Source organism: Canis aureus, chromosome 21, assembly GCF_053574225.1.
Source record: "Canis aureus isolate CA01 chromosome 21, VMU_Caureus_v.1.0, whole genome shotgun sequence".
NCBI classification, from domain to species: Eukaryota; Metazoa; Chordata; class Mammalia; order Carnivora; family Canidae; genus Canis; species Canis aureus.
Genome location: NC_135631.1, coordinates 44,821,284 through 44,837,537, shown reverse-complemented (window position 1 = coordinate 44,837,537; position 16,254 = coordinate 44,821,284). Strand labels below are relative to the sequence as shown.

The window sequence follows — 16,254 nt, the reverse complement described above, 5'->3', positions numbered from 1 at the left end:
GTCTGCAAGAAACTCTAACCATAACTGGTAACAATGGTTACCATAGCTGGTAACCATTCTATATAAATTTATTTAGCAGGTGAAATGAAAGAAAATTGAAGGATACCATAGCAAGTTTAGCAGGCTTGTAGGGCAGATTCAACTTTGAGGAGGGATGCTAAGACTCATAATATGGTGTCATCTTAATTATGCTTCAACTTCAAATAAAATTCCAACACAAAATGTACTTTTAGTTAACATTTCCTAAAGCAAAACAAAATTCTGACAGTGTATTTCTTGATTAGGGTACTATAAAAACATTTCTGAACACTTAATTTTTTTTTTAAAATATGAGTTTTGGAAATATTGCATTTGTTTCTAAATTTAAGGCGTTGCAATTAATTTGGAAGTTCAGCCTTACACATTGCCTTCTACAAAATGCTGCAGTGGTTTAGATGCAAGAATTAGATGTTCTATAAAATCAGAAATCAAGGAGAAGAATTCCAGTATCACAAGTGGACTTGAGATCCATATTTGTAACTTAAAGATCAACTTGATAGATTACCATTCAAACAAGTGACTGTGTATTGTGTCAAAATATTTCACTTTTTACCCAGACTCTTTCACTTAATAGCTATGACTTTGGGCAAATTACATAGCCTCTACAACCTCTTTTCCCATGGGAACTAGAAATAAGCACCTCAAAACCCACTGTGGATGAAAGCCCATGATAACCATTAATTCTTTTGCAACTTTTTGTTTCACTATGTGTTGGGTATTTCCAAACCATAAAATACTTATGTTTCTTTATTTAAGTTTTAATTGTTATTCCACTGTCTCCAACAGATAAAAGTCCTGAAGACATTTCCCCCAAGCCCACGATTTTTCTTCCTTCGATTGCTGAAATAAAAGCCCATCAGGTTGGAACGTATATTTGTCTTCTTGAGGATATTATTCCTGATATTTTTAAGATAGATTGGAAAGAAAAGAACAGCAAAACAATTCTGCAATTCCAGCAGGGAAACACCGTGAAGACTAAGGACACATACATGAAATTCAGCTGGGTGACTGTGACTGAAAAATCAATGGATAAAGAACACCAATGCATTGTCAAAGATAAGAGGAATAAAGAAAGGGTTAATCAAGAGATTGATTTTCCTTCAATAAACAAAGGTATGTGCATACAAACATGAATACAACCTCCCAGAATCCTTTGTTTTGAAGAGAAAAACCTAACTTTTCTGTCAAGTATTAATGAAAACATGCAATTAAAATTTTTTTCTAATGTTGTTGCCTTTCATGGTAGCATAAATGTCCTATTTCCCCCATAGACTTCAAATAGTATGGGCTTTGGAGGGCCTGGGGGACTCAGTAAACTGAGCATCTGACTCTTCATTCAGCTCAGGTCATGACTCAGGGTACTAAGATTGAGCCCAGCATTGGGCTCTGCACTCAGCATGGAGTCTGCTTGAGTATCTCTCCCTGTGCCCCTTCCCCGTGCTCACTCTCTATCTCTTTCAAAAGAAATATGCAATTAATTTTTTTTAAAAAAACAGTATGGCCTTTGGAATATACAGAGAAAAAAAATGACATATTCACTTAGCCTTTCAAGCCTTAGTTTTAGCATCCAAATATTAATGAAACAGTGATGATTTTAAAGTCATTTCATGGATTAAATGAAAAAATACACGTGAAAGCACCTAGCTACCTGGTACACAAGAAATGCTCAGAGTCTACTATTGATGATTTCACTTGATCAGGAATTAAGAACAATTACGCATCATTCAAGAATGTTCTATCCAGCAGTCAGAAGTCTTTCTCACTTCAATCTTGCTCTATTCAAAGTATCACCCATCAACAATGAGTTGTCAGAGACAAAATGATCTTCATTTGACAGGGCCAGAACACAATTCAACCAGAAATAATATTTTGGCAACTGAGGTTTTAGTATGGTCTTGAGTTTTTTAGATTTGTATTTTATATGCCAGCATAAGGTGAATTTTTTGTAAATAAGGATTGAGTGATGCTAAGGTCTTAAATATTAATGCATTCTACACAATGAATGTATTCTTACCATTGGTAAAAACTGCTCAGCAAACATTTGTTTCAGTTCTAGTGTGTGCCAGACTGGAAAGGATGCACGATGAACTACTGTCCCAAGGAGGATAACTACAGTAATCAATTAGGGTCACTTGTGATTTAAGCATGGTGTTCCAAAGGAGCCTCACTGGGAGAGACGCTGGTCATATTTAGAAAGTGTGGGCAGATGGCTGAATGTGCCCAGCCTCGCTGTGATCTACTAACTCATTAGACTCACAAGTCAAGTCCTGGCATTGACATCACAGACCAAGGGCCCAGAGACACCATAAGAAGGAACCACTTTGGATTTTCCTTGTGATTAATAACATTCTAAGCAGTGGGGAACAAGCACATAACAAGACCTGTGAAGAGCTTTGCTATATCAAGTCTAACTTTCTGAAGTGAGTTTATGTTCTTGGAGTGTTGAAAACATCCCACAGATCCAAAATGGCAATACTTAGCTTATGGCCCAAGTCACTAAACCAGGACTTAATACCTAATCTAAGAGCAATTTCACCTTCCCACCCCAAGGAGAAGAGTAGCCTTTAACTAGTCAACATGGGAATTTCCTAGTCAGCCCCAGGAAGCTTCCTGATTGACTCATTCCCATCCACATGGGAGAGTAACCTTGCCTAAGACAATGGATTACTTTCTAAGAATTCCCCTTTTCCCCCTGGGTCCCTCTCTATTGTTAAAACTTTTCCTTTCCTGTCGTCCTTTCATAAATTGATTCATTAATAGAGCCATTAGATCTTTAACATTTGGGCAGCCCGGGTGGCTCAGCGGTTTAGTGCCAACTTCAGCCCAGGGCCTGATCCTGGAGACCCGTGATTGAGTCCCACGTCCGGCTCCCTGAATGGAGCCTGCTTCTCCCTCTGCCTGTGTCTCTGCCTCTCTCTCTCTCTTTGTGTCTCTCATGAATAAATAAATAAAATCTTTAAAAAAATCTTTAACATTTACTTGGTTGAATTTTAGATCTTTAACAGATTTGGTGGCAAGGATGGAATCCTATATGGACCCTGCGGGGCATTCAGAGCCAAAGCAAAACACAGAGGTGGTAACTTTGAACCCTTCCAGTTCAAGATCTTTCAGGCCTGTCCTTAGCACTGTGGGTGAGTTCTTCCTGCTTCTCAGCTCCAGTTACTTTGTGTTCTGCCTCCTAATCTAATCGGTTTTGCTTGACAGGGCACGGCAGCTTAGGCTGCCAGAGTGTTATGCCCGTGTTAAGTTAAACTAGCATGTCTTTTCTGAGCCCCATTGAGCTGGATATTTGCACAGAGTCCAACTGAACAGGCTGAAGGGTCTGCCCAGAGACAAGCAACTAACCTTTCAGACCAAGTGCCCAAGATAGAAACCTCAGCAAGTTTCCAGGAGAATTGGTGGTTCACGCAGTCTTCTTGTATCAGAACTCAGAAACATCTCTTACAGCTCATATACTAATGTGCACCTAATTGATTGTCACCATTCCTGTAGATAAAGGCTACAGCTAACAGGGAAAGGTAGAAAAAACACAAAAATTGGTGTGCAAGAGTCAAGCATTTAGGGGCCGCTAGAGCACTTACTACCTCAGGAACACACCACTGATAGTACAGGTTGTCAGGAAATGGGATGGATCAGTACTAGATCACTCATCAACCTCAAGAAAACTTCTATGCAAGGAGCTACACTGCAAAATACACACAATCCCCAATTCCAGGACACAACCCTTTTAGGTGTTAGTTTTCTGATCAAGAATCCCAGTGTCTTAGTTAATGGAATCCTTAAAGAGTCAAGTGAACTACTTCTGTTTTACTTGTTTATTTTTCATCTAAGAATTATAGTCCCAGATTAAAGACACCTAGCAAAATGCAAACTCTTAAAAACTTCCTTGGTGTCCTGAGGAACTGACTTGGTAACAATCAGGTTGGAGACCCAAAAATACCAGACAGGAAAGTGGGGTACCACTCATTTGCAGCCAGATATGGCTGGATTGGAGTGTGGATTAACTCCATTTGAGGCTAGGGTCCTACCAAACTGCTGCAAGCCCTCAAAGCAATGATAACCTAAAAATATATGCCCATAATGGGGAACTTATGAATTAGAATTAGAATTAGAATTAATTAATTAGAATTAATTAATCTAATTAGAATTAGAGTGATCTTATGATCATTAAGATGTGCGCTTAAAAGCAAGGGTTCCGGGAACCCTGGGTGGCGCAGCGGTTTGGCGCCTGCCTTTGGCCCAGGGCGCGATCCTGGAGACCCGGGATCGAATCCCATATCGGGCTCCCGGTGCATGGAGCCTGCTTCTCCCTCTGCCTGTGTCTCTGCCTCTCTCTCTCTCTCTGTGTGTGACTGTCATAAATAAATTTAAAAACTATTATTATTAAAAAAAAAGCAAGGGTTCCTTAATTAAACAGAATCCTGTAAAATGTTGACAATTCCAAGGTCCTTTCATTGAAAGACTCATTGCAAAAGGCTAATGAAAGATTAATGATGGAGGAAGTAACTAAAGCAGAAGACTATAAAACTGATCTAACTCCTACTCCCCTCTTGGCAACTTTGAGCACTCATTCTAGTCTGACTTGATTTTCCACTCTGAACAGACTACACAGCCATAAACAGAAGACTGGAAATTTCATGGCTTTACAGACACCTCCATTATCTACCTTCATAGAAGGGCCCCCAAATGAGCCCTGTCCAGAGGTGCATATTGCTATGTACTTTATTCTCTTAAACAGCCACGTGGAATTCTGGTAAATACTGGGTCCTGTGCAAAGGATCCTAGAAAAGCTGGCAGAGGAGAGGGAAGAGTGGAAATCTTAACCATATTATTAGTGGAATCTCTATCTAAAGTCCTTGTCCACAGGGATAGTAAAATTTCTCATTATCCCATCCTTTCTAAATCTAGACCCATTGCTAGTGATCTTTTCTCTCCCAGATGTTATTCCTGCCTTCCTGCCTGTGTCATCCTGCCTAATTGCTCTTAACTTTCTGCCTGCCTGCGACTTGGTGGATTGTTGGCTCTTTCCTTTGGCTCTCACTGTGAGAGACTCTGAGTATTTGGAGGGTAGTATCCTTTGCACCCTCTTGGGGACCCGGGTAATACACAAGGAGTTACTCTATATGTCAGAAATTCTTAAAACTAAAACTATGCCCCCAGAGAGAAGGAAACAAATTGAGGCTCATGTGCTTGGTTAGATGGATCAATCTATGATGTCATTCCATGTAAATACAAGAATGAGAATTTGAGAGCAACTGGCTGGACCAATCTTACCAGAAGCAGAAAGGCAGCTCTTGAGGCAACTCAAAGTTCTCGCATTGATTTATCTATCCCCCAACTTCTCCTATTTATGAAAAAGGGCTTATAAATGGTTGGCTTTAGGAAAGCAAAGTGCTTCTTGGAGGAACATTCATTCTCTGTCTGTCATTAAAGTCACACATCTTATCTTGTCTTTAAAATGTAAACCTAGCGCATAAAAGTTTGAGACTGAGGGAAATAAACCAACTAGTTTACAAAACTAGTTCTTTTATAAAAACGTTGTAGAGGTTTGTGCCTAAACTCTAGTCTATTCTCCTTGATAATCCTGAGACAAATACAAGTCTTAAAATTGGTAATGAGACAAAATACAAAATCCTGAGACAAATTAAAATTAATAGCATAAATATTAGCGGTCCTAGGTCCTTGTACCAGTCTGTGTGTCCATAAATATATCTTGTCGATGTGAGATATTTTTCTCCCTGGATGTTTCACCAAAAATAATTTGTAAAGAGCTCTATTTCCCTGGTTTGAATATAAGCACTTTTAAGGATCAGGCATTCTGCAATTCTCAAAAAGAGAGAGACTAACTTGAATGTGTTTCAATTTTACATGATCTGGGCACATATTCTCTGGTGGGTTTAAGCATAATAGGTATGTTGGTACTGCCTTCTCAGCACTAAAATCAGAAATTTCATGTGCCTGGTTTACTAAAGATCAAGTAAGTAGATGTGATCTCCATTACAAAATGTTATAGGAAAAAGCTTGGGAGAATGATAGACTTTGATGTTTCAAAGATTATTCAAGCTTTTTATTTAATTCCAATTAATTACACAGCACATTATATTAGTTTCATATGCACAATATGGTGATTCAGCACTTTGATACATCACCTGTGCCCATCAGGACAAGTGCACCCTTTAATCTCCATCACCTATTTCACCCTTCTAACCCCTTGTCTATGATATCTTTGTGAGTAATCTCAGATAATGAGATAAAAAAAATACACAAAAGCTAAAGTTTTAAATAATCTCCCAAATTTTTTGAGGAACTTAAGATCATAGTGTTTTCCGTGTTAAGATACATTCATTATATTCATTCAATATCGAGATCATTTCCAAGCAAGATAAAATACTAATATATTAGTGACTAAACACAGGTTTATCTACTTTTGTTTCCTTGCTGCATAGAAACAGAAGATAAGTTCGCACCCACTCATAGTCATTTTCTGGTGCTTTACTGAAAGATTGTTTTATGAAGAAGCACACATTTCTAGAAATTATGAAATATATTCATAAATTTGCCAATCTAAAGAATGCTAATTAGCTGTTCACAACTGCTTACTGACTAGCTTTCTTTAAATATGAAGGTTTCTAAGGGGTTAAGAATTCTAGTACATGTGATGCAGACTCCTAAAATAATAAGAGAAACAACCTGGAAAGCAAAGAAACTAAGATGTATGTTTTTCAAAAGAAAATGTATGAGGGGCATCCCTGGGTCTGCAGCGGTTTGGCGCCTGCCTTTGGCCCAGGGACGGATCCGGGAGACCCTGGATCGATTCCCACGTCGGGCTCCCGGTGCACGGAGCCTGCTTCTCCCTCGCCTGTGTCTCTGCCTCTCTCTCTCTCTCTCTCTCTCTCTCTCTCTGTGACTATCATAAATAAATAAAAATTAAAAAAAATAAAAAAAATTAAAAAAAGAAAATGTATGAGGAACGGAAATATATTTTTTGAGGGGAAAAAGAGGATTTTGTCCTAAAGGGAAGTGGGTCATCTAAAGAAAGTAAACTTAGGACAAAATCTGAATGTAAAAAAAAGAACGTTGCAGAGGTTTGTACAAAGGGGATGTTTGAGAAGGAAGGTTATGAGTGATCAGAACTAAGATTGGAATGAAGAATTTTTAAACCAAAGTAAGCTGGTACAGCATTGGAGTTTGATTTTTCTCCCTGCCAAAAGGATAAAGGTTTTTTAGGCTTTTCATGTTTCTTTGTTTTCCTTGGAATTTTGGTCTGCTTAAATCTCTTCGACTTGGAGTATTCCAACGGGTTTGTTAAACTGTTTGGCTATTTGGTATGTCAGATTACGTGGGATGCATTGTCAAAAAATACTTCATACCAAGTTTTCTAGGTATTGTGTTTGTAAGATTGTGGTACGTGTAGATAATGTCCATTCTGGTGCTACAAAAGAAATGGCTCCTCATTGTCAGTAGTTGGTTATTCTGATGGCCTTATAAATTGGCAGCAGTCTGTTTCTGAATCAGAAAAATGAAGGCGGGTAAACATGGCAGTGTATTAAACAAAGAGTCAGAGCTGAGGGAAAACCAGAGCAACCACAGGGTTCTTCCAGGATCCCTTGGCAAATCTCATTTCTTTTAGTTTTTGTTTTTTAAATTCCTTTACCCTCCTTTGGACTTTTTAAATGACTCAAATTGTAAGTGGACTTCAATGGGAAGACTTGTATAATAGTACAAAACCATTTACCATTAATATCTAACATGTCTGGACCATAATTCTGGAATAATTATTTTTGCCTGCAGAGACTGCATGTCTCATCATTCTGGACCCTGATACCTGCAGGTGGAATTCATTCCAATACCACTTAGTTTGTGTGGTCACTGTGACCTTGTCATTGTTTCTGTTTTCTGGATGGGTTAAAGCTTTTTTCTGCTATGAGAATGATATACTCACTCTGGCAAAGACAATGTCCAAAATGGATTTTCCCTTGGAAAATCTCCAGTGACCAAGGCTCCTCCTTCTGTGATCTCCAGTGACCAAGGCTCCTCCTTCACTGGGCAAATCACAGGAGCCTTTAGGAAAATCTTGCCAATCTCATGGAACTGTCTCAGTGTACAACCTTATGCTGATCTTTTATGTTACCTGCTAGTCTGAAATAGTGTAAGTCTCCAATGTCTGATGCTCAAGACTGTCATCAACAGGTTATGGACACCTTCCTAGATCACAGTTAAAAGGATCTGTAAGTCACAGTATACAGCCTGCTGATTAGATATTTTAGACATATCATCAGAGGAAGATAGTCCTCAACTATCCCAGTAGAAGAGGGACATTACTAAGTGGTTCTGCTATAAAAGTAAAGGTTCAACCTTGTACACATAACATACCTACAAATGTTTCCACCTGACACCTGGTCCTACCTAGACACAGGAGATTCTGAAACAGCTGAGAGAAGTACAAATAGAAGACATCCAAATTAAAAAAAATTTAAAAAAATTAAAAAAAAGACATCCAAACTGACTGCATTCACCTAAAAAGGGGTTCAGGACTTCATATTATGACTAAATATGAAATCCTTTCTCCTTCTGTTCTTTCCTTACTCTGGAAATGGCCTGTATCTCCCATGTCATTACCACATGTGTAACCTCTGTAATTTAGAGAAAACTTTTATTTCAGGATAGCAGAAAATCTAACACTGATCCAAAATTTTCTCAAGGTAAATAGGATATCTCTTGATTCTCCTAGTTTACATCCCAAGGAGTAGGGACTACCAAGAAGCCACCAGGATTAACACCTTTGGCAGGAGTCCATATGGCTTAAATGAAAGATTCCTTCAGCAGGGTCTTTCTCACTTATGTGATTTTAACTGCTTTGAGTATTGGGGGCAATGGCATCAAAATGTACCTCCAACATGGGGAACTATCCTGTTTATGGGCATCATAACAATCTGCCTGGTGCATTTTATTCTTTCAAAAGCTTTACAGGCAAGTTCTAAGCCAGTAACCTTTAAGCAAATGATCTTCCTTGATTGGAATATCACAAAAGAATGAAGAGTACAACCAGCTCTAAAAACCATAATGCTAAAGAGGTAACTCTTGAATATCACAAGGCTTATGCAAAAGGCCAAGATCTGTGTATATCACCCAGAGAATCCACAGGAACTGTGAGAACTTCAGAACAGTTGCTGACAGTAGTGTTAATTCCTTCAATTTTGATCCCGTCTCTCCGTTAAGATGAGAATGTGATCAAAAGGCAGGGTTGTTGTAAAGGAAACCTCAAGGTCACAGTGTACTCATTAGCTTAAGGCCACAAGTCAGGAACCAACTCTTCATAGCTACCCAACTGCAGTTTCAATAGCCAGAACTAGAACCTTTAGCCAATGGACATGGACTTTCCTGATCAGCACTAGGGTGTTTACTGATTGACCCCTTCTGCTCCCCATTGGGAGAAGGACCTTGCCTCAAACAATGAATTCTTTGCTAATAATTTCCTTTTCACTGCCTCTCTATCTTGAAAAACCTCTGTCCTGTAGCCCTTACGAGCTGCCTCCTACTTGCTAGATGGGATGATGCTCGATCCATGAATAGGTTGAAAATACAGCCAAAATGTACTCAGTTGAATGTTTGCTATTTCATAGATTCTCAGTTTGTTCCATAATCAAATTAGGAATAAATATTTACTTTTACTTTCACCAGAAATGTGATGCAAAGCAAATGAAATTATGTCAATGAAAATACTTGTTTTTGAAACCATGACATGGATAAATTTATTCCTGTATTTATTGTATTTATTTATATCCTTTCCTAAAACTAACTGAAGTCAGATTATACAGAGAGCCTTAATGTTTATTTCTACAGCTAACAGAGAGGGACAAGTGGGCATGGCATAAATGTAATGAAACCATTGGACTGAAGTATCATGTTAGGTTTTGATTTTTCTAGTGTGCGGAGAAAAGCAATAAATATAGTAAGTTCCATGGCGATGATTATGGTAGGGGAGGAGCTCCTGTTAATGATGTGATTTCCATGACACTTATTTCTGAAAGTAATGTTTCCCAAGGTCTTCTCATAGCCACAAACAGGGCACTTCTGTTAATGGAATTCTACAGTAGATTTTTAATGCAGATCCATGGAAGTTTTAGGGTTTTTTAATAAAAGCTTATATATATATATATGTATGTATATAAATGAATGCACAGAACAGTGAGTGATTCTGAACACAGATAAACTCATCTTTTCAAACTTTTTAACCAACTTTGATTAAGAAAGGGCACCATGGACACACAAGTCATATTATGAAAATTGTTACATTGTTGTCTTTATATCAATGAATGCATGGTGATAAGAGATTTTTATTTATCTTTTTGAAGTTCTTATTTTACTCCCAGGTAGCTAACCTACAGTGTAATATTAGTTTCAGGTGCAAATGTCATGAATAACATCACTGCATGGAAAAGAAAGATATGTTTAGGACACTATAATGTCAGCTCTTTAGGACATTTTAACATTTAACATAATTATACTAGCATTATTCTTCTTGGGATTTACCCAAAAGACTATATCTCACACCCATTTCTCAAGAGCACACCAACATAAGATTGTGTGGAGTAGATAAAATTGCACACCAGAGCCATGTCTGTATACACGACACGGGAGGTGAAAAAGAATAAACCAAAAAATCTTAGAGCTCTCTCTTCCTGCATCCATAGTCAATCATCATTAAGGATTTTTGTGTTTGTATGTATGTTGAGGGGGTGGTGGTTTTGTTTTGTTTTTTCTACACTGTAGATAAATACAACTTTAACTCAAGTTTACGTATTCAGACAGCTATCAGTGTGATGTGGCCTTTCATCCTATCCCTGCAAACAAGTGCACTGAAATGCTGAGCTTTTAGGGGTGCATCAGTAGCTTAGTCAGTTAAGTGCCTGCCTTTGGCCCAGATCATGTTTCCAAAGTCCTGGGATTGAGCCATGTGTTGGGCTCCCTACTCCGCTGCAAATCAGTTTCTAGCTCTCCCTCTGCCCATTTCCACGGCTCATGCTCACTCTCTCTCTCTCTCTCAAATGAATAAACAAAACTTAAAAAATTTAAAAAGAAATGATGAGGTTCCTTAATAAAATGATCATTTGCTAAGACCAATTCACATATGCTGAAGAGATGATGTCTGAGAGGTGACAGTGGTGGAATTATGTTTGATGTCTATGGGTTAACAAGATGCTTTCCACAGGCTCTAGCTCATCAATACCCCCACAGCCATCCTTTCAGTGCTGGCTCTGACAATTATCACTGGTATGCTATTCAGCAAGGGACATAGACTCTCTAAATCTTATTTCCTTCTGGGTAACATGGAATTCTACAAATTCAGCTCATATCAATGTAACAGGGAGATGAGATGAGATGAGATGAGATGAGATGAGATGAGATGAGATAATGCCTATGAACTTTCACATAGTGCCTGACACAATAATAATCAGTCAATAGGTTTGGCCTTCTTTAGTATTGTTGTCAGGTCCTCCAACACCATCAGTCCAGAAAATCATGTGCAGGAGTTGAGGATACTGGGGCATGAATGATTTGAAAGACAGGGCTGCTTCTTAGCTTAGAGAGGAAATATACCTAAACCAGACTCCTTCCAACATGTACGGTACCTCTGTGGCTTCAGGGTTGGACAAATTCATTTTGGTAGCAACACTTCATGTGAGCAGTGGGTGTGGAGGACTGGACTGTAGCCACCGTTTCTGATTATTTTTCTATTCAATAGTATTTATAGGACACTTACTGTGGAGCAGTGCCTGTGCTATGAACTATAAGCACAGAAGGAAAACAAGATAATGTTTAGGCATTACCCTCCAGGTGTGAGGAAAAAAAAAAGAAAAAATGCATCCTTCATAAACTACAACATCTTTATGTGCAGAAATACAACATGTGATTTGATCTAGTTAGTTACATAAATTCATATCAACCATTTCTGGAATTGTAGGGCTCATATTTGTAAAGACTCTTCCTCTCTGCTGAATAATTCTATCATCTATCTATCTATGTATCATCTATCTATCTATCTATCATCTATCTATCTATCTGTCTATCTATCTATCTATCATCTATCTATCTATTATCTATCATCTAATCATCTACCTTCTATCCACAACACAGAGGAAAGTTAAACAATGGATATGAACAATGGATAATACTTGTCTTCGTTTCTTTTAGAATTTGCTGCTATTAACTCTACAGAAGCTTCCCTGCATGATGAAAATGGTAAGTTTTTGTCTTTGTTTGCCTTTATGCTATGCTGTAGCATTTTTCCTTCCTGATCAGCTTAGACTTTGAACTCCCCTGGCTTCAGAGAGAAACCTCAGAATGGCTGAATCTTGCAAAATAGACTGTGATATTTATGTCAACCCACCATTTATCAGGAGTCATCTCTTTTAAAGGTTTTATTTATTTATTCATGAGAGACACAGAGAGAAAGCAGAGACATAGGCAGAGAGAGAAGCAGGCCCCTCGCAGGGAGCCCGATGTGAGACGAGATCCTGGATCTCTGGGATCACGCCCTGGGTCGAAGGCAGATGCTCAACCACTGAGACACCCAGGCGTCCCTCAGGAGTCATCTTCACACAGTAACTTCTGGTTTGGCTGTGAGTGGATTATGAATTAGGGGTGCAATGATGAGCCCTGAATTCTTTCAACAATGGATTTCATTCATATCTGTGCCCTGTTTTCTACTGACTGAAGAAAGCATGATTTCATATTGCTTCTGTATTTTTTAAGCCTTGTTCTTCCTGGTAGTTTATTACATGAACTGACACCGAGAGGTTCTTGTACAGAAGGCTATGTGCTGCACTGGAAGTGTGTTTTGTTTAATTCCCTTAATACTCACTGTGAAAGATTTAATTCCCACTTTACATGTGAGGGTAGTGAGATAAAATGAATTCAGTCTCCATACCACATGTCAAGAGCTGAGGCTGAAAACCAGACCAACTGAATCAAGATGAATCAAGTGACATTTAGTTTTTACTTATTCCTGCCTAGAGCCCTCATGGGGATGAACATGCAAAAAGTCACCTATTACCAATGCATTTCCCCCCATAGATTCATTCATTATAAAGACAACCTTAATTTTTAATACTTTGGAATGTGCTAGGTGAATTTTATAGGTTTTTGACTGACTTGACCTGCAAACTCCATTCTGAGTTGTCTTTCTGTGGTGGTGGTGGTGGTGGTGGTGGTGGTGATGGTGATAGAGGGGTGATAGAGGTATTTACTAATCGGTTGTGCTGGTATGAGAGTGTTACTTCAACCGAGGTTATCAGAAATGTTTACAGTTACCACTCTACAATGAATAAGTCTTGACCTTTCAAAAAAACTGAATTAATAAAATACTTCTTCTAGATCCCCTGCAGCTTCAACTCATGAACACCTCTGCCTACTACACCTACCTCCTCCTCCTCCTGAAGAGCCTGATGTACTCCATCATCACTGCCATCTGTCTGCTTGGGAGATCAGTGTTCGATGGCAATGGGAAGAGTTCTTAATATGATGCCTACAGGGTCCACTTTTTCCCATTGGCTTTTGTCCCTATAAATGTCTGCTGAGGATCTAGTGGGGTTTTGTTTCTATGATTGGGTTATTTCCTTTCACATGTATCTTTCTCTGTAGGGTCACAATGCAGAATGGGTTTATAAACTCCTGGGCAAACACAAACTTTCACTCTGCAGCAAGAACAAATTCTGCTATGACTCAGGGGTGGGGACAGGGGGCCATCCCCAGGGGCTTCATCACTTCTCTCTCTTAATGCCCACCCACTCCCCAGCCACGCAGTACCCATGCCTCTGTGTACAGTCTGCATGCAGCTTCCAGCTGTGTCCTTGAACTCTTTTACCTTATGATTACTTGGAAGCCCTTTATTGTACATACCTAGAAGATCACCTCCTTACTGATTTACCTTTGTACTGTTTTTCATAATAAAAATTATCAAAAATCTATTTGGGCCTATATGTACTTTTATTTGGTCCAATCTAATTGAGAGTCAGGTGTAAGAGACAGCATGACAGCTGAGCCTTCCAATACAGCGCTGGTCGTAATATTGGTCAATTCCACATTTTAATTCTTGCCCTGAGATAGCCCTCATGCTACTTTCCTTGAGGGACTGGACACAGGAGAGCCACAGCCAGTGAGGTTGCCCAGGTTAGTTTCTTTCAAAGGTCAACTGATTCAGACTCATTTGGTTTCAGACAATCTGGTGTTGACTGTATAAAATGTCACAAGACTGGCAGATGTCTCAGACGTGTAGCAGTGTTTCACAAGCACCACGTTTCCTGATCTCACATGAATCCCATGAGAGCAGCGCTAACACTAGAAATATAGGGTGATGGAAAGGGTAACGGCTTGGACTCCGATCCCCAAGTGACTCGGTTAAAATATATTGCTATTTGGACTCTCTGTGACATAATTTTCTCATGCGTAAAATGAAAATACAGTGTGCCTTGATTTCTGGACTTGTGTGGATGAGATGCGTTAATTACGCTGGGTACATGCAAATCCTCAAGAGCATTAGCATCTACTGTTGGCAGCTCTACTTTGGAAATAGATTAACACACCTGTACATGCACACAAACACTAACAAGGGTGTCCACTCATTCATATATGTGTTTGTAATTCTACAAACATAGATGTATAACAAAATGTTCACGTATGGTAAGTTGTGGAAAAAATAGTAGTTGTATATTTTTCTATTTTCACTAATAAATGCATTTAGAGTAACAACTTTTATATATTGGAATTGAAATAATGTCTCATTTAAAATTGGGAAGGCTTCTGTGTTTTATTATACTCAGCTTCAGTTTCTGTGAAATGAGTGATTTAGAAACCAGGTAGATTCCCATGTGGAAACAACATAAGACCCAGCAGATAAAGGAAGAAGAAATTTAATTTTGATCTATTCCCTGATTCTCAAAAATTTGTTCAGATCTCCTTGGACAAATGCCTGGGCCTCTACTCATGGATCTGGAACCGTTTCTGCATGTGAAAAGTACAGAGGCAATGAGGGGAAAGTAGCCAATGACTTGCAGCTGTGTGGCCGATGTCCCTGCTGGTCTCCTAGGCACTGAGTGTCTCCTGTGGCTTCCAAATCCTTAACACCTTACTTCTGCAACCTAAACTGGAGTGGCCTAGACTGGGGTGTGCAAAGAGTAAGGTGAGGGTGGGGTGTAAATGCAGGACACAGTGGGTGGGATGAGGCAATAATGTGGTGATGATGTTTATTTTTCTCAGAGTTATTTTTGTGTATGTGCTCTTTCAAATGCGGTTGATTTGTGGAAAATACCTGAAGTCAAACCAGCCCCTACTGGTTGAGGCTGTGCAAGAGGTGGCTTGAGTGTTGAAATATAAAATAAAGACAGTTAAGCCACAGCCATCTTTGCTCATTTTCAAAAGGCCACAGCTAATGGAAAGGAAACATCCATCTGCACACACATGCTCCTGCTGTCAAACATACTCTTATGCTTTGAGTGATGGGTTCTCCTATATTATACCAAGTTCATTCCAAGTAGCTGCTATGTGAATTGGTATCCTTTGACCAGAACTGTTGAGATGCTTCTCCTTTAGTCCACTCCAATGACACTGTTCTGAAGGAAATAGCAAGCAGACTTGTAGCACTAGATGATCCCTGATACTTCACCAGGATCTGTGCTTTTCCATGGCATGTCATTTTGAGGCTCCTAATTTCGGTCTTGTTTTGTCAGTGTAGGCAGGGTGACACTAGACCCTTGCCCATGAAGCAATTAGCATAGACAAACTGTAGACGTTACAACAGTAGGTGCTTCTTCTTCACAAGTACACAGGCACATGGAGGCCCTGAGTTCAAGTGAATAATCGGATGTCATAGACTGAGTCATCTCATTCCCTCTAAAGGGACAAAAGTGACTGTAGAGTCAGGCTGAGCAAAGCTTCATAGAAGAGATGCACATCAGGTAAATGTGCTGAGGTGGAGCAGAGGAGGGCTTCTCAGCAACGTGAGCATGAAAACAAGTGTCCCTGGTGCCACCCAACATGAGCTCGATACAGAGAGGGTGCCCAGTCCCAAGACCCAATCTGTCCAGTCCTTGGGGAAATAAACTTCTATTGTTGAGGTCACCACCCTAGGCTTTCACAGTCGGACTACACAGCATTTTCTCACCATAGACTTTACTCCTCTTGGTCTGTGCTTCAGAGCCAACTTCTGGGTGAGCC

At 39.3% G+C, this 16,254-nt stretch overlaps 1 gene segment (V, D, J or C); it reads left to right on the top strand.

The window, feature by feature from the left end:
• Positions 1-14,009, top strand: part of LOC144293018 (T-cell receptor gamma chain C region 5/10-13-like) — a 43,897-nt gene extending 29,888 nt beyond the window's left edge. The window contains 4 exon segments of the C gene segment in view: positions 826-1,152; positions 3,045-3,170; positions 12,235-12,282; positions 13,417-14,009. Coding sequence covers positions 826-1,152; positions 3,045-3,170; positions 12,235-12,282; positions 13,417-13,559 — 644 coding nt within the window.
• Positions 14,010-16,254: the final 2,245 nt, after the last annotated feature.